At 47.1% G+C, this 19547-nt stretch overlaps 1 protein-coding gene across 1 annotated transcript in view; it reads right to left on the minus strand.

Moving 5' to 3' along the window:
- The window catches only part of LOC135903662 (A disintegrin and metalloproteinase with thrombospondin motifs 4-like), a 40368-nt gene that overhangs the window by 16572 nt on the left and 4249 nt on the right, over positions 1–19547 (minus strand). Inside the window, exons 4-8 of the mRNA XM_065433985.1 lie at positions 18716–18787; positions 14929–15186; positions 13109–13873; positions 10978–11111; positions 10224–10307 (exon numbers count right to left, since the gene is read on the minus strand). Of these exons, the coding sequence (XP_065290057.1) occupies positions 10224–10307; positions 10978–11111; positions 13109–13873; positions 14929–15186; positions 18716–18787 (1313 nt within the window). The remainder of the gene's footprint in view (positions 1–10223; positions 10308–10977; positions 11112–13108; positions 13874–14928; positions 15187–18715; positions 18788–19547) is intronic.

The following is a 19547-nucleotide window of genomic DNA, read 5'->3' on the forward strand; positions in this document are numbered from 1 at the left end:
AAACCGACAATTAACGTGATCATCTACAGACTTAAATACTCTTCAAGACAAATTAATTACGTATAGCTCTCCAAGTTGACGTATATCTTGCGTCTGTTCAACCCCTCACTGCCGGCAGATATAATCCCCCCTCCCCAACCGCATCTATTACTTTACTGTCATGAACTGCGTTTCCTTCTCCTAGTATTCCTTTTATTACTGCAAAAACTGTCCTGCTCTTATAGACGATTACATTATACGTCATATGTTCTACGCATTGAGTGAACTACAAAACTCCACTTCTTTCTCTTAATCTTAACCAGACTGTCATTGTCACAAACTCGTGCGTGCTTTATCTTTACAATGTTCCTTCCAGGATCAAAGGTGATGAAAAACATATGAAGAACGGGGTAGATTTACACGAGCAAGCACACGTGTAATAGCAGAACATAATAAAACTGATAAATGGAACAAACAAATACGCAACATGCATAAACAAACTCTGATGAATCCAAGGCGAAAGTTCAAAAACAGCAGCACGTTTGCATATAGAGATGTTTCAGCGGTTTGCAGTGTAATGTACATACTTTGTGAGATGGGCTCAGATGCAAGCGGAGATAGCCGACGCCGGTGTATCGCCGAACTCGGCGCACAAAGGCAATGGTTGGACACCCTTTCGGTGTCTTAGGAGGAGGAGAAGGAATAAAGATTTATTGATGAGGCAAAAAAAAATGGCGGAAGGGAGCGGTGCAGGGTGGGTCCCTATTCGAAGACTCCAGTGGCCATCGCGACCCGCCCAGCTTGGTCCAAGAGGCCCTTCTGGGCCTCGAGGTCAGCAAGAGCGAGGATGGCCTCCCAGGGCTCCCTTAGCAAGGTGATTACCAAAGGTGAATTAATGGCGTGAGGTCTTTTGACGCACTCCCATGTTACGTGAGGCAACGAAGGCCATGGCTCGCACCACGGGCAAGAGTTAGTGTACAAGGTTGGGTTTATTTTATGGTATCTACCCAAATGTGGGTAGGTATGCGTCTGTATTCTATATTTCTGCGCCTCCTCTACATTGAGTAGTTTGTGTGGTGGGGCGTACTGTTACCGGGTTCTTCGCTGGTGCTCCAGTATATCGCGGATCAGCAGGCGATCGTCTTTTTCATCGTTGTGCGTATCTCCAGCTCGGTTAGTGAAGCCTCGAGCTAGAGTGTGTGCCTGTTCGTTTCCCGAGATACCCTCGTGGCCAGGTCACCGTAAAATTGCATGATCTTCTTTCAATGTGTCGCCTATGATCTTAAGGGTGACTTGTGGTAAGTTGCCTTGTAGATACATTTTGCATGTCACTTGTGAGTCGGACATTATTAAAGCTGAGCTCTTTTGCTTTTCGTTGCATGCGATAGCGAGAGCAATCGCCGCTGCTTCCGCTGTTGCAGTGCACCTAGTGCGTATCGAGGCTGATGTGTGAAGCGTTCCGTGGCGTGTGGGTTGAACTGCCACTATTACATGTCCTTTGCTAAATCTAGCTGCATCAGCATACATTACGTCTTGATTACTGCCGAAGGTTCTCTGAAGATGGTTAGCTCTCGCTTGTCTTCTCGCTGTGTGATAAGTTTTGTTCATATTGCGTGGGATTGGGGAGACCACTATGCGCTCGCGTATTGGACCAGGCATTGCGGTCGTTTGTTCCTTGGAGTACTGCGGTCGCATTGGGTAGCCTAAACGCCACAGAACGTTTCTACCTAGTCATAGGCATAGTCGTTCTCTTTGTGTCATAAGAACGGCTGCTCTTAACTCTTCAAATGTGTTGTATTGCCTAGGCTTGCACCCTCTCGTTTGCCGCATTCTTAGGAAGCCCAAGCGCTGCCTTATACGCGCCCCGTATTAGTAGGTCGATTTCTTTGATTTCCGATGGGGTTAGCTCTTGATATGGTAGTCCGTATGTTATTTTGCTAAGAATAAAAGCCTGGTCTAGTGTTATGGTGTCGTTTTCGTGGAGCCTTTTACCTTTCTTTGTATTCCTGCTTATTTGTCTAGCGATGCTCCTCGTGCTTGACTTTAGAGTCGCAATGATGTGAGTGGCTCTTTTGTTGCTTTGTAACCATAGTCCTAGTATTCTGATCCTATTTCTTTCTGGTAACGTCTGGTCACCCATAGTTAAGTAGATGCTCGGTTTGTTTCTGCAGTTACGCCCGTGGATCCGGATAAACTCAGATTTTTCCGGAGCACATTGCATACCGTTTTGTTCTGCGAAGTCCTTCACCGAGTCGACAGCCTCCTGGATAGTTTGTTCCTTTTGCCCTAACGAGCCTTTGCAGGCCCATAAGGTGATCTCGTCTGCGTAAAACGCGAAGTTGAGGTCGTTAATTTTTTCTAGTTGTCATGCCAAGCGGTTCATCGCGACATTAAATAGAAGTGGTGAGAGGATGGCACCCTGTGGTGCGCCTCTGTTAGGCGTTGGGAGTTTGGAAGATCGAATATTAACGCGACAGCGTTAAGGAGCTCGTGTCGCAGAAAAGCCGGTGTCGTCGGCGTCGTCGTCGTCGGCGTTGGCCGTGAGCGATAAATCCCAGCAGGCACTTCATGAATAAAAAGCAACTTGCAACATGGGCTGGGTGGGAATCGAACCAGGGTCTCCGGAGTGTGAGACGGAGACTCTACCACTCAGCCACGAGTTGGATGCTTCAAAGCGGTACAAAAGCGTCTCTAGTGAATGCGGTGTTGCCTTAGAAACGAGCTGTTTCTAAGGCTCAGGCGTGCGTCGCTTGCTCAGGCGCACATTTCGTTGCCGCGCCGAACGCGGCGCTGCTCGACGCTCACCGCGTCCGATGCAGGATGCGTAGTCGCTGTGCCGTAGCCCACTGTCTTACACCCCTTGGCGGGTGGACGGGAACGCTGTCGCTTTCCACTCTTGTAGGCGAAGCTTAAGCGTCCTCCAATTTCTTTTCCATACCTATTGTGGCTTTACATTCAGTAAGGAAAGAGCAGATGTAATTGTGGATCTTAATTCCACAGCCCATTCTTTCGAGCTCTTCAAGTATGAGGGTATGGGAGACCGTATCAAAAGCGCTTTTTAAGTCAAGCGCTGCTATGATGTTCTCTCCCCCTGTAGGGGTATTTTGCAGCACGTTTTGCAGCACGTCATCTCGTAGCCTTATGAATATGTATCGTGTAGAAAAATGTTGTCTGAAGCCGTACATGTTGTGCGAGAGAAGTTCGTGCCCTTCGATATAGCTGGTAAGCCTGATATGAAGGACCTTTTCGAAAAGTTTGCCTATGCAGGAGGTTAGAGATACTGGCCTGAGATTTTGCAATGTTCTTGCTTTCCCCGGTTCAGGTATTAAGATGAGGGTCGCTTCTTTCCATTGATTAGGAAGCTCTCCCGTTTCCCAGATTTTTCTCATTGAAGTACGGGGTTTGGCGTTCCAATTGCTGGTCACTCATATTTCTTAACATAGCATTCGTGATGCCACCCTCGCGTGGGGCTGAGTTACGTTTTAATGCTAGAGCGGCGGCATATACATCTTGTTTCGTTATGGGTGCATAAAGCTTGGGATTTTCCATGCCTTTGTACTCTCTCTTATCGATGTTATCTCCTCCTGTCCCGATGTATCTGTCTGCCACGGTTTGGATCAAGCATGTGTCATCCCCCTTAAATTCTCCCACCAATGTGCGTAATGCTCTAGTAGTGACTGTTTATGTATTGTATGGATCAAGCATGCTCCGTAAAATTGCCCATGTCTTGGTTGTTAAAAGCGTTCCTCGTAACGAGTCACAAAATTGTATCCAGTTGTTCGCTTGTAGTTGCCTAGCATACTCATTTGCTTGTTCTGTCAGTTGTTCTATTCTAGCTCTGAGCTTTCTGTTTAAGCGCTGTCTCTTCCATCGTTTAATAAGACTTCACCTGTCTTCTCACATATGGACGAGGTGGGGATCCACTATCGGTGTTTTTTCGCTGAGCGCGACGTGCTTTGTGTTAGTTTGGTATGCCTGCATCATTTCGTCTACCCATTCTTCTATTGTATCTATTGGATGCTGAGAGGTGGGGTGATGTCTATGTGCAGTCCAGTCTGTAAGTTTCGCGTTTCTGAAAGGCTTTTTTAATTTGGGAGTCGTAGTGGAGTAACTAATAATATGATGGTCACTTCCCAGATTTTTCATCCAGGTTCCTCTACTGTCCCTCGTTTACGTTAAATGCAAAGGTGAGGTCTGGGTACGTGTCTCCGCAGATGCTATTTCCGTCTCGTGGGGGCGGGGGTTAAGGTCTCTAGTTGTATGTTATAATTCTCTAGTGCTTCTACTATGTTTCTGCCCTTCTTGTATTTGTCCTATAACCCCAATTGGTGTGGGGAGCATTAAAATCCCCGACTAAAATAAACCTGTCTTTTTTTTCCAGATGTCCAAGTGCCTATTCAAGCATCTCGGGAAACGCAGTCTGCCGTTCTTTCGGTGGGCTGTACACGTTGCCAATAAACGTTTCGGTTTTACTCCTTTTGGTAGTGTGTAATTCGATCAATTGGTGCTCCGTTGAGCATTGGGGATAATAGTGGTCACTGGCCGCAATATTCTCGTGCACCAGCGTCGCCACTCTAGAATACATGGGGTTTTGAAAGGTGTTGTAGTCTCTAAGCTTAACTACTCCCTTTCCAACTTCCTGAAGACAGATGACGTCCGGTTGAATAATGGCGGCGTTTAAATAAGTTTGTAGCGCTGCCGCTCTTTTCTGAAAAGAGCGGCAGTTCCATTGCCATATCTCATCGGTGTCCGTGGTTTGGGTTGTTTTACTGGCTATGGTCAGCAACGATTTCGGTATCCGTCGAATCGGAAATAGCTCCGTTTTTTACCTTTCTCGCCGTCGGTGTTCCGGGGTTACTGCTGGCTCTTTTGCGTGATGTTTGCTGAAGTTTAGACATTTGTTCGTCCACATAAACGTTGTGGTCCTGCACCTCAGCAAATAATTGCTGTTGAAACGTTTGCAGAGCCTGAATTTGTTCTACTACCTGATTCATCATTCTTTGAATGTTGCTAATTGTTTGTTGGGCGGCAGGTTTATCTCCTTGTGCTGGTTTAGCTTGCCCAATTTTGGTATTCTGAAACTGTGCCTTCAGCGTTGCCATATCGATTTTAAGTTCTACTGTTTGTTTAAGCTGACGATTTTCAGAAACAATTCTTTGGTACTCCGGGTTGGCGGTTATTGGAGCCCCTTTTCCTGCCATTCCCGCCCAGCTCACCTTATGTTGGGTCGAGTCTCCCATTGCCACTGAAGTCCTGGATGGGGTAGGGGATCTGGAGGACATTCGGTGGTGTCTGGAGGCGGAGTGGTCAGATAGCGCTTGGTCTCGATTCTTCTGTTGTTCTTGTGATCTTGATTTTCGAATTTGGGGTTGCGAAGTTGGAATGTCGCCTTGAGTCCGCAGTGGAGGCCAGTCGTCATCGTCCGTATCGTCTGTGTCAGACCATCTCCGTTTTGGTGACGATGACTTGATCGTCTTGCCCGGCGTTTTGCCGGCCATCCGGTTTGGTGATTTTGGCTGCGGTTGCTGTGGTGGCAGCTTGAAACGACGTTTACACTCCTTGGATCCCGTAAGATGCTTTTCTCCGCAAATGGCGCAAACAGGGTAGCAGTCGTGGTCTGGTTGCGGCTCCCGAGTGCCGCAGTTGTGACATACCGGCAGGTGGGGGTTCTGTGACCCGTTGGCTTGCAAGTCTTGCAGAATTGTATGGTATTCTTGTATGGAAAGCAGGGAAGCTCCCCTCCCATATAATAGACGTATCGCGGTATGATGGGGCCAAAGAAGGTAATTACCGGTGTTTTCATTTCATCCAACATCCTAACTCTTAGTATATCGACGCCTTGCGTACGAAGACGTAGGTTGGCTAGGAGGGTTTCAGGGCTTGTGTGAGGAGCGATGCCATGTATCACTCCTTTCTTTGTGTATTCGCCTACTGCTGCGTACGCACTCACTGCGTGCAGGCGACCGTTTAAGGTGAGGCCTGTAATTCTTCTTGCAATATCCGCCACCTCTTCGGTAGGCGTTGAGACAATAAAAACGTTTGATCCTGGTTTCATTCTCAGCAGAAACTGGTTTCCATTCACTTTTCGTTGGCAGGCGTTTATAACTGCTTCTGCGATCTGGGGCGCCGTGAGTTCCCTGATAGGGAGACCTTTGGTGAAAGCGCACGATCACATTAAAGTCGTCCTCAGGCAGTGTTGGAAGCCGCCTTGCCTTGGATTTTTTTTTATTCCCCGATTGTACCGGGGGCTTGGACGATGGTCCCGATGATTCGTAGCCACACTCGGAAAAAGTGGCCTTTTTGCCCGCTCGTGCGAGCGCCTTCTTTCGGCGCACGGTCAAAACCGTTTGCCAATCTCCGTCGTCGTCTTGGCGTTCATGGGGTCGGCCAGTGTCTTCGCTACTCTGGAGGACGATGCAATCCTCATTAGCGGTTTCTTGGTATTCCATCTCACCTCGGTCCACGTCCGAGGAGGTGAGTTGCGCGTTGGGTGTTTTCTGGGGGCCTGCTGCCTCGTTAAACGTTGTCGTCGGCGTTCTCAGCGCTTCCATGGCTGGAGTCGGCGTAAGCGTCGCCATCTGTCGCGGCCGCGTCGCCGACGCGTTCCGCGTACCAGCGGCCGCCGCCTCACCGCCGCCGTTAACGTTCACACTTCACACACGTTTTGGCCCCTCACAAAGGTTTGGCGAGGTGCTCACCGGAAAGTTTGGTATCCACAGTGTCCCCACAGCTTGCCGAACCTCGTGAAGTCCTCGAAATTCAGGTCACAGCAAAAGATCACTCTCAAAAGGCGAAACAAGATGGAAGCCCATCCTGAGCTGACCGCTCTAGTCGACGCCACCTAGCAGTCCTCCCTCGGCGTTTGACCATAGAGAAAGAAATTGTTTGACCCTCGGCGCTTGGACACGGCGTTGGAGACGCTAAGTCAGCACGGATTGGACGCCCTTACGCTGTTCGACAGTCTACGGCATAGAGTTTCTCGCTACATTACCTAGAGGGAAATCTGGCGCTGCTGCGATGTGGTATGCATGGGAATACCGGTATATTGTGACTTCGGATTGGCATCGTTATCGTAGAGACAGGACACCTTGAAGACGCGCTTGGCAAGTACCGTTCCGTCTGTCACAATGATTCACTTTCTACTAAAACAGCACGTGAAAAGCTGTTTTAGCTTTATTATTACGCGAAAACATGTTTTATTTAACTATGAGAACTTGTTATTGTGTGTACGACTACATGTTACATAAAAAGTATCCGCGGGCCGCTAAAGTAGGGGGACAAACGACAAAGTTTGCGCTCACTTTGAAACAGTTGGTCGTCTGTTCATGCTTTTCTTCGCTTGGTCATGCATTGCGGGTGAGTAAAGATGTAATATGCGTGAACGGACACATTTTATGAAGATTTTACTTTGAGAACGCGTTATTTGCGTAGCCATATCCACGTTTTAGACGAAGCCTCTTACAACACCAGCCTACACGAGCCTCGCAGACACATATACCGTCATTTCCATGACGGCACGGTGCCCCCTTAAGAAACTCCCATAGACGGTGGCGCCAGATTACCCTCTAGGTGTTATAGTGGGAAACTCTGTGGTCTACGGGGATGAGCTGGATGTGAGGCCTGAACCCAGCCGGGAGCCTGGAAGCGACCTTGAACCAGGAATCTCGGCTGGACGCTGCTACCACGCCTTGGACATCAACTTCTCCATCCACACGCTGCTGCCACTCTTGTCGTCTCCCTCTGAGCCATGCTCGCGCACGCGGCGTCTCAGGCACTGCTTCGCCGCAAAACACGAGGTTCGTGCTCTTCTTTTCGCTTTCGTTTCTTTTTTTCTCATTTCCCCAATGCACTAAAACACAGACCGGCGTCTGAAATTGACGCACGTGACCATCATCAGACTGAGTTTGATCTTTAATTCGCGCGGCGATCTCTGAATCATAAGTTGTGCACATCGTTCTTCGTCCCATCGCTAGTTACGTGTTCCTTAGCATTGTTTGCCATTTTACCCACCGCGGTGGCTTAGTGGCTATGGTGTTGCTCTGCTAAGCACCCGGTCACGCGATTATATCCCGGCCGCGGCGACCGCGTACCGATAAGAGTGAATCGGTAAACGCCCCTGTCCCGTGTATTGGGGGCATAATAAAGATGGTCATAATTATTCCAGAGACTCCCACTACGCCGTGCCTCATAATAAAATTGGGGTTTTGGTACGTAACACCCCAGAATTCATTCTTCCCCAAATTTTTTTCTGATCCTCCAACGCTCGGCCTCATATAGCATTCTGCTTGTACCGTAACTATGTATGCTTCTCAGCGCACAAACTTATAATTATGCAAGTTTACAGTACTTTTATATAGCCCTATTAAGTCGTTCGTTGCTTTTAAATAATAATTCAGTATGCTCACGACCGGACAAACACATTAAAGGACACCGAAGAAGGTACACTCACGCACGCACAATTAGGGCCGATCAGTTCTGCGGAAATTCACAATGAGGAGGCAGTTTCATGATAGCCAAATGGCAGTTCTGACTAAGCAGCGATCGCAATGTTGTGTCGGTGGTGCCGAGGGCAGCTCGACAAGCCCATAAATATTTATTTCAATAAAGAACCAATTACAGTTACAAAATGAAACTTCGCAGCTTTTATAGAATTCATCCGCCAGAAAAATAACTCAAGCATCGGAGGAAGGATACGAAACATCCCTGTCACTGTACAAAGGCATCGTCGGCGCTAGTGCAATAGCACAAGAAAAACAGAGAAGGCGATGTGGGACATTTCTCGCTGAGTACGTATGTGTTCTTCTTACATCGCGCAAACGCTCAGAAAAAAAAATGCAGATATAAGCGTATATGTTGTAACCTATGTGGACTGAAGTTTTCACGACGTGGTTAACAAAAAAAAAATGCTGTAAATTTACCCGTTTCGTTCCTGCATTTTTGGCGTAAAGCAAACTGGCGCACACATGTGCCCTCACGCACACCGTGCTATGCGATGCAACAAATCTTACGCTACCGGCTGCTTCTTGGACGATTGCTCGCCCAGCGCCGGTGTGTGCCATAGTACTGAAGTTATCATCATCATCATTAACCCGCGGCGATGATTTCAACGCCTTAGTTCGGGATGGCGCGATGTGTATCACGTACTTCCCGGTCAGTCGCCCGTGTGACCATGATATGGAAGCCACGATCATGATTATCGAAACGCGGACCCACTTCATGGCCCATCGCCTGTTGTGGGCATTTACCACAGTATGTGCAAATCATCATCACAGTCAACCTGCGGAAACGCTTCTTGGACAATTCCAATTCACGTGGTTATGTGTCATAGTATGAAAGTCCTCATCATCATCAAACGCGGATACGCTCGTTGTCCCGCAACATATCACAAGACCCCAACATAGTATGGAAATCGTCATCCTGATCAACCCGTGCTGACCAAGTGAAAAGGCTACTCGTTGTTGGCACGATCAAAGATATACGTGCTTTCGTGGCCTAATAAGTAATTGTCATTACTCAGAATTCCATGCAGTAAAGAAAGGTTACTTCCTTTAAAAAAAACAGCCAGTAATACACCATATAATTTGTTCATGTTATTAGGACTTCATTCATTATAGAAGCCGAGTGATCGACAGACATGCCGAGCCACCTCGCTCGAAACGGTCTGTCTTTCGAGAAGAGGCCGCTCAAGTGCGTAGTGTGGGTGCTACCTTTGATCCCGTACCTGAATGGATTTCGCCTCTGGACGCTTGTGTTTGTTGGCCCGAATTTTGAACTTTCATTAGACTGGGTACCATGTGTGCATTTGTTTCTCATGTATGTTCAAATGTAATGTAACAATTTTGGATTGACACTATTCATAATTCCATGCAATAAAGAAAAAAAAAGCATTCGTGGCCTAATGGTTGAAGCATTGGTCTGCTGTGCTGTCGGGCCGAGGTTCGAGTCCCGTCACTGGACGTGCTTCTTTATTTCTTTTTTTTCTTTAAGTGAGGTTGAATCTACTCCGCAACAACCCGAGCAGTGACCGACCGACCGACCAACCCGAGTGAACCGATGAGATAGTTGGCAGAGAAAACTTCGCATTAAAATGCGAAAGAGCAAGCAAAAAGCAAAAAGGCGGAGTGGTCGTCCTTCGATGCACGTTAAAAACGGTTCACGCTATCTCAATACGAAACATAACAGTGTCTGTGCACCAGAAGGCATCCAGTACTTGTAATCGTCATTGCGAAGTACAGTGAACTTACAGCTTCTTCATCGAGCAACCTAAGTTGAGTGATGATGATGTGTAGCGGAGTTTTCAGCCAAGGTGACTTGTAGAAGACCTGCACCTAAAGAAGGTAATTAAAAGAGAGAACATCGATGTAAGCGATTATAAGGACTATCATGTCTGTGTTGATAACAGCACACGCTTTGACGGTAATAATTCGGCACCAATAACACTCGATGTGCGGTTATATAATGGAATTTGTACTTATTCCTGATATAATTAATGTGCAACTAATCAGCCTGCGCGCGCAACGCGAATAGTTATTAGCCTTCTCAATACACGTGAACACCAGTAATTAAAGCAATACATTTACAAATACTAGGCGGACACGATGCACGACATATTGTTGTGTTTCTGTTGACTTTGCGTTGCTTTTAATCGAATGTACGTATGCTGAGGTTCAATTCGGCTTGCGAAGACTGTGCTCACCTACACCGTAGAGAGTGTGAGTGTTGCCTGTCATTCTGAGCACATTCGCCCAATAAACAGTGAAACCATTAACTCGCACTTCCAGCACTGTAAGTCCTCACTGTCACTACTTCGTTACAATATACTGGTATGGATTCTCATCGGTGGTCTTCCCCCCCCCCCGCCCCCCCCCTTTACTGTGAAAAATAAAGGCAATTTATTTGCAATTTGATTCTCTTTAATACGCTGTGATGCTGCTGGCCACATAACGAAATCCTTAAAACTTCGATTTATAGCAATTGAATGCTCGTAGAAGTCCTCACCTGTGAAATGATGGTCTTAATGGCATCCTCAAGGCCGTTCGAGGAGCCGAGTGCTTCTGTGAAAGACTTTTTGCTGTCAACGTCGTAGAAGACTGCCATTTCCATGATCAATCCAGGAGGGTTGAAATTGAATGCTGCAGGGTTGACGGAATGTGGAAGAAACGAAACGCTATCGATCGATGGGGCTCTAAAGGCAGCGAAATATTGCACCTCATAGAAAAAACTTTAAATTAAGGAGGTGAATTGGACCATTGGGGAATCTCAAGAGAACTCGTTTTCGTCGATGAAAACGAAGAAACGAAACGCTAGCGATCGACGGGGTTGGAGAAGTAACGAAATATTGAACCTCAGAACAAGAAAATGAAAATTAAGGAGGCGTCTTTGTGCACTGAGAAATGACAAAGCAACTCGCTTTCGTCGATGAAATACTGGCCGTTCCAGGGAGGGATACCACGCCATATATTGCAGGATGCATCGACGCTTGAATTGACATCTGCGCGCTCATTTGGTTGCCGGAGCTATAGCCCTCGTTCAGTTCCTGCGCTGTGTTTTACTTAGCCAAAGATATCACCAACAATTACAATAAGCCGTAAAGCGAAATTTGAGCGCAGCTCTTCAGGTGCTTCGAATTCGCGATATACTGAGGCAACAGCGACTCTGAGCCTCTGCTTAGGCAGCTCGTTTAGCAGCAACGGCAAACGAAGCACTTCCACCGGTTGCGTCGATAATTGTTCAGAAAGAATGCGTAAACACGGGAACGCGTGGCTGGCGCAGAGCGCATTCTCTAGCAGCGGCGGCAGAAGCGAAGTAGCGCATGCGCAGTGGGTCCGAAGCTCCCGCTAGCGCTTTCCATGTATGGTATCGGAGTACGCGGTTGACGCGTGCCTTAGTAATGATGCCATTGGCGACTGGGTGACGGCGCACGCTACTATGCCGCCATCTCGTAGCGGGTCGCCGCCGTGGTGAACGTCTCGTGCGCTACTCTGCTTTCCCCCTGGTCCGTTCCCCGTATCTTCCTCCTCCGCTTTTCTCCTCATGCTCCCTCTGTACCCTCGTCCCCCACTTTTCTCCTCGCGCTCTCTTCACTATTGCCTTCTTTTACCGTACCCTGGGCTCCACGTTCGCTCTCTTTTTTCCTCATTCGGTGGCGCCTTCGTTCTGCCGGTTACGCCGACGCTGAATGCAGGAATGGTCGTCTAAGAGCGGTGCTCCAGAAGACGTTTGTGGGAAAATGTATACAATAATCACCTCACATATTGGTGCGTCTGCAGGCTCGTCAACTTTCATCGCTCTTTTTTGTCTACGTTCCTTCATCGCCTGTGCAGAGTAGCAGGCCAGAACATTCTAGCTCGGACCAACATCTCTGCATTTTCTCCAAATATATTCAATTTTCTTTTTGCGCGAATGTAAAACCCTGTTTATATATGTATATTGAGGCGTTCAAGCCGATGCAGTAGTTCATGTAGTGTGCTATAAAATGCATTTTGTAAAGATTGTAGCTGAATCAATGTCACGGATCCCATCCTGCGTGGACAACAGGTCTGAGTTTTCTGCTGTACGTTGGTTACAATTGTCACCGTTTCGCCCTTCACTGTACGACTGAGAACTATTTCTTTTATATATGAGATGTATCTATAAGTTTCATGCCATAATTCATTCCCACTATAGTCCAGGAACACCAGTGTGTAATTTTTTTTTTGTAAATGGTGCGGTCCTGTGAATGCCTGCCTTTCATTGCGTAAATCATCCTCCACCTTGCGGGTTTCTACACAGTTCATTTTGATATATCTGAATCGTTAATGTCCAAGGTGGCCTGAAAACTATCTAGCATTTGGCCTTCTTTCTGCTAGATTGGTTTTGTTACAGAGTTGTGCTTCTGTCTCGCATTTTTCAGCGGGTGACCAATGGAAGGTTGCCACCAGGAGCCAATGTTGCAACAAAGAACGTTATCTAAGTCATTACAGACCCTTGCCATCCAAAAGTTTCCGTGTCGAAACCTTGGGACCTGACAGCTTTCCTTGTTCGTCGACTGTTAATAACTTCGTCTCCATATTTCTGTGTACTCAATCAGTTTATTTAGTTTTTCTTTGCCTTGTCCAATATAAGTTTATGGAAGGTCAGAGAAGCTCACCTTTCATTACTTCGGTGTCGGACATTTCCTTCTCAGGGCGCGGGCCGGAAGTGGTGACGGAAGACGGATGATGATGATGATTCTTTTTTGTCGTCTTGGGTGCAGATGTTTTTTCTTTCTTAGCAGGAGCGTGCGCTTGTTCTCCCGGCACAGAATGAGGTAGCGCGGTTCCTTTACGTTCCGGCTTCGAGCCCGTCGCCTCTTCGGAGAGTGGTCCGGGAAACTTGAAGGTGCTGATAATCGAGCCCGAGGAGACAGGTAGAACGTTGGCGTTCTCGGGTTGCCCTGACCCGACCGACGTAACGGAGCCATCTGATGGTTCGCCGTCGCCCGCCTGGTCCGTAGCGATTCCTACAGGGTTCTCGGGTGGCTCCGGGACGGGCCCCACCGCTGGGTTGACTTCAAGCTCCACAGTCGTCTCTGTAGCGGGCTTGTTTAGCGGCCACTCGAAGGGAGCGTCCAGAGTCCATTCTGTGGGGTTTTCAATGGGGTTTTCCGTAGTATGCGCGGGGGTTGTTTCCGCAAGCTTGGGTTCGGGCTTCTCTTCAGGCTCGGCTTCGGGCCTACGCGTCGACTTTGTTACAGGCTTGGGTTTGAGCTTCACAATCTTCCTTTTATGTATGACGACCGGCCTGTCAACGTGGCCTGTGCCGGAACTAGGGTGAGAGTTCCACAGGTTGGTCAGTACTGGCGTCCAGTGCAGCCGGCTGAAGTGTGGCAAGGGCCATTCGAAGCTACTGGACATCGGGTGAACCCTGTTCGGATCTGCGTAAGTTAAATTTCAGGTTATCGTGGTTTAAGAATGGCGTCGTTTCGATGCAATACTGCAGTTATTCGATTCTAAGCTGTAGCAAGGTTGATATAGCATCGCGTCTAACAGCGCGAGAGCTTCCGCGTGCGAACCGCGTACTAGCCGCGTCTCTAATCTTCTGGCAAGAAAGTGATGCGTTGTGAGGAGCGCCCCCTTGTTGAAGAATTAAGCGACATTGACAAGAAAGACAATTTCGTGACAAAAAAAAAAGCAGGGAAGAGCCAATGCATGAGCAGATACCCTACATATTGTCAAAATTAGCACTTTTCTTGCCGTGTAAAACCACCTTATGCCTACCTCTTTTCTACGTGGAAACTGGAAACCGTCGTTCGTGAGACTGCGTTCTCGAAACTATTTAAGGCTTAGAAAATCAATGCGTGTATGGCAAGACTGATAACTACATCTAAACTTTCATTCCGTGCGTTAGGAGCCGCTATGTTCGCATTTGTCCTGCTACATAAGTGAATGGTAGGAAGACGCCTCTCCTCTCTCACGATTTCAGCAACGTTATACCATTACATCAAGTAAAATTTTCCCGCCACCCGTGCTTATTCAGATGCTTGAGCCCTCAGTGCTCAGGCAAGCAACCAGCTACATGTGAACACAACCACGCATAGGCTCTTTCATTGAAGAGGTAGCAATGCCGGGCCTTCGTCTGAACGAAACACCCAGGCCTACTGCTTCTGTCAGCCGAATGTCTTATTCGACCGCTAAAATTACCGAATGATTTCAGAGGGAGAAACTCTTTCCTCCCCTCCTTCCTATCTTCCATTCCTGTGTTGCTGTCACCTCACTTCAGAAGAGTAGGCAGGCCTTGTGCCCCTTCCGGTGGCAGTTGCCAGCCTGATCCTCGCTTTCCCTTTCCTGTTAACTGTGTATATGTGCATATGTGTTCAAAACAAAAAATAATAATAATAATAACTAGAAGTTTCCGGGGAGTTACATTTTGAAAACCAAGACGGTGTATAATAACTAGGCGAATGAAGCGCAAACGGGACAACATACGTGCCTGGCCACAACGAAGGCACGTGGGAATTAGTTGCGTCAGGCTCATCATTCAGGGCATCACCGTCGTGCAATCCACTCAGTGCGCCCACCCCCTGCTGAGGCGGAAAGCCAAGGCTCAGAGGTCCCGGTTGCCTCCAGGGGGCGCGAGCGCGGTTGTACCCTCCTATAAGAGGAATGTAGGGCAGGATCACCGCGTCCCTGTGATGTGGTGGTCTCCACAGAGGCGGTGGAAGTGTCGGCGCCGGCCTCATGAAGAGTGCTGCATTTGGTTAAAAAAAGAAGGATGAGTAAGTGAAGATGTACAGTTGGCACCTACATAAAAGGGAACACGTAAGCTACACTCAAGGAACAATTTAGCAAGCTTAATACTTAACAATTTTTTTAGGCGTTTACTTCAAAGCACTGTCTCAGGAACCGGCAATATCCGCTTGAATAATGTATGTTTGTACCTAGGGATAAATTTCCCCAAGACAGTATCTAAGGATTTTCCTAGTGACTCGATCATTAACCGCCACCGAACTGCAGTGACTCCGTCCTTTTAATGGCGCGCTCGAGATTGTGATTTCGACTTGCAGCACAGAGCAGCCTAATTTCTTTGGGATCTTCATGCATAAGTGTTCGTGCGCTTAAGTTTACACCATTCATCCTTAAGTTTATCCCATTCATCCCATTGAAACGTCATCCTATTCTCTAGCCCATCGCAATTTGTCTCTCATTGAAGGCGGAAATGGACACAGTCGATTAGAAAGGCTGAGAGCGCTCTTGCAAGGCGTCTTAAATATGAATAAATAAATAAATAAAAGAACTTAGCGGAAAAGAAAGAAGGAAAGGAAGAAATAAATAAACTATGACAGTACGAATAGGTGCTTGCAAGATGTACAAGTGGTGACAGTAAAATGTATGTTTATTTCTTAAGCGATGTGGCCCTAGAGAAACAGCGCTTCTGTCTTCATTGTCTTGTGCTGCGCCACAGTGCAGTCCGTGTTCGTGAACACGTTCGCTTAAAAGATCACGTGCAAGCTCAAAAGTCTGCTCCGTCGCATAGATCAGCCTATCAGCAGCAGAGCTGCCTGAAACAAGAAAACAATTTTGTTTTATGTTGTATCCCAACGCCAAATATCGCACGCAACTCGCTGTAAAATTCAACGTCATAAAAAAAAAACATTATCGGGCTATTCGTACAAACTGAGACATTATATCGTCGCTTTCCCTCCCATAGGTTGCAGTATTCGCGCGGTAACTTCCAACCAACACATGACCGCCAATTCGTCATCAAAGAATGGCCCAGAGCGCACGCGCGTGCACTCGTTCCCCCATTCAAACAAACAAACAAACAAACAAACAAACAAACAAACAAACAAACAAACAAACAAACAAACAAACAAACAAACAAACAAACAAACAAACAAACAAACAAACAAACAAACAAACAAACAAACAAACAAACAAACAAACAAACAAACAAACAAACAAACAAACAAACAAACAAACAAACAGACAAACAGACAAACAAACAAACAAACAAACAAACAAACAAACAAACAAACAAACGCGCTCACACGGCACATGCCTTTGTTGCTCTTGTGTCCTGCGTGCGCTGGGCTACTCCTAAGCTCTCTAGTAAAACGCTTGAAATGTGTTCGCTCTGTTCAAACATGCCCTACGGAAAAAAACCCTAGTCTTTAGCTTTTGTTTGCCAATTTGTATCGCGCTTTGGAACGGCACAACTTCAACCTTAATAAAAAGAAAACGCGGCCTCCCCCCCAATCGTAGCAATTGCTCCAAAGGAAACCCGTACGGGTTCCTCGAACTACGATTGCTACGACTGGGTGGATGTCTCATTTTCCCGTTATTAATCACTTCGCTCCACCTTGCGGGTTTGCCTTGTGTGTGTGTGTGGTTGTGTTCGCGTGTGTCTGCGTGGTAACAGAAGCTTTGGCGTAACTCACGTCCTGGCTGACTATAGAACGTCGGAAGGAGCGCTATAACTCCCTGCAACAATTTAACAACGGACTCGAATGCGGTATCGGTTTCGCGTCGCAAGCATCGAACACGCTCACACTCGTAAAACACGACCCACGAGGCGGTTTCGGACGCTTACCTGCGCAGGTGGGCCGAAATACACGAACCGCGTTCTGCTAGCTACATCGGTCCGCAGATGTTTGCGGAGCGTCGTCGCCTGGACTGTTTATAACGCCACGCCGTCGCGAGACGTTGTGACAGAAGCAAAAACTGTTCGGCTTGGCTTGCGTACCGTCCAGTCGCCTCAAAACGAAGGGGATCGAATCGTTCCCAATGTTAGAACGCGCGCAGTTATCATTGGGCGAACGCCCCGTGTATACAACTAGGTTATCGTTTAGCCAATCAATGCGTTGGCTTTGTAATGGCGAGCTTATTGTTAGGTTCTTGTTATCACGCCCTTCATTTCGTTAACTCGATACTGAAGCAATGTGCTGTCGTGTGCCCTTTATGAAGCTTCCGTACAATCGTGGCGGTTAACAGATAACATCTTGAATACGCATGTAAAATGTGCATTTACCGTTATTTACGCGCATACGGCAGTATCGAAACCTTCTAGCTCTTTGTCAGATTGTGAACGCACCCGCTTGCTGATCTATTTCATGTAACGACACGCCCGCATAGGTGGAGCTTTCCTTGTGCTTGAGCTTTCCTTGTCCTTGAGTTTTCCTTGTCCTTGTGTTTGTGGTTATATTTGCGCTAAGCTACTACTTCAAATAAGAAAGAACCCCGCACTGGCAAAATAATTTCGGAGCCCTTTACTTTGACACGTGTCTTTACCGTTAACCGCTGTGAATCGATCTAAGTACCAAACATGTAAAACTCGACCAGCGACGTTGCCTCATTAGAAAGCGACGTGGATAGGCGACGCGGATGGAGGTTAACAGACAGATAAACGCAACAACGACGGTCTTCTCATATGTTTCCAGAGCTGGGAACAAGTTAGAAAAGACATTCGAAACCATGCAGAGAAAGAATATATGGCTGAACGCAAGAAAAGGAAGACTTGCCCAATGATACGTAATACCTAGTAGCAAGCTTTTAGGATGCCATATCGGAGTAGTTGATCAAATTCCTTTTTAGTTGCAATCGCTTTTTACGTAGAGCAAACAGGTTTTTACCCCAATCAGAGATTGAGTGAGCAAAAACGATAGTTGACCGACAGAATGCTGTCTAACTTTTCATTGTACCATCTCAAGTGCACTTATACTGCCAAATTTCAGTGTATATCTATTTTCCTTATTTAGAACTTACCGCAGTCTATAGACCAAGCAGGGTTGACATAATACAAAGAAAACTAACAAATACGTTCAAACAATATACAATGAAATTCAATTAAGAGACAGCAATCAAGAAGCGCGCCTTATGATCGAGGGGGGCCGGATGAATAGTTGCGGTAACACATGCGTACGCAGACTTGGGCTTTGCTTCACAAAGCACTGTCAGGCCTGAACCGACACATTTAGAGAGTCAACACGTGTTTCCTGCAATTGCCAGGTCGGCGCTGCTTTCGCCACAGCATGCATTGCACCTTTCTGTGTTTCCCTTCTTTTCAGTGACAGAGCGACCTTTGTTGAAAGTCGTAGTTTGTGTTGTCCTAGTCGTTTCTCGCGTGTACATGTTTTCTTTGCGCCTTCTTCTTCGGGTTAAGAATCTACACTAACGCTTACTGCTTTCTGTGGTTCTACCTGCCTTCGCCAGGGTGCGGTAAGAAAGCAGGGCGCTAGGTAATTGTTATACAGTGGACAAAATTGCTCGAACGAACTTACTGTGGATGAAGTGCTGCCTGTCTTTGCCGGATTTTCCCGCTCGCTTGATGGTTTCATAGAAAGAATCCTTGCCTGCGAAAGTAACAAATATAGCGGGGTGTAAATCGGCAGGAGTGAAAATTATATCAAACCACGGGCGCCACGAAGCGGCACCGATAAAGATTATACTATTGAAACAGGAACCCAGCAAACTTGCTGTGATTGATGCAAAATCGCCATCACTACATTTCTAGCTGTAAATAGGAAAACACTGGGGAGGCGGGAGATGGAAATTAAAGACGATGATCAAAACGAGAACAAGGTAAAAGCAAACCCAACGTTTCGACAAGTGGACTTTTCTTCACGGCGGCCTTGAAGACCTTGAAGAAGACAAGTCTGCTTGTCGAAACGTTGGCTCCTGCTTTCACCTTGTTCTCGTTTTGCTCATCGTAGATGTAAATAGGGGATATGCGAAAACCAGCAAGTGCGTTTTCATAAACAGAGGGATTGTCCTCGTCAGGCATTTTGCCTTTTGCTGGTCTCCTAAAGTGTACTGCACAACTGCTATGCTTTGAATAAACTTCACTTAATTTCCTGTGATCCACACAAGATGGCGGATTTTAAAACAAGAGATAGGTTCACAGGAAAGACGGCGACATTCCTTGTTCTGGCACTGTTAAAGGTTCCAAGATGGCGGACGTTGCTATAGACGTGGAAATGAAACTATCGCAACAGCCAGTGCCGTCATCTTTGCCGCCATCTCCGCCTTGGTGGCTGTTTGTGCGCAACCCTTGATAATGCCGTGAGCGGGAGGTCGGCCATCTTGTGCTGGGCAAGGTAATAGTGCGGTTAA

This window comes from Dermacentor albipictus, chromosome 9 (assembly GCF_038994185.2).
Source record: "Dermacentor albipictus isolate Rhodes 1998 colony chromosome 9, USDA_Dalb.pri_finalv2, whole genome shotgun sequence".
Lineage (NCBI taxonomy): Eukaryota > Metazoa > Arthropoda > Arachnida > Ixodida > Ixodidae > Dermacentor > Dermacentor albipictus.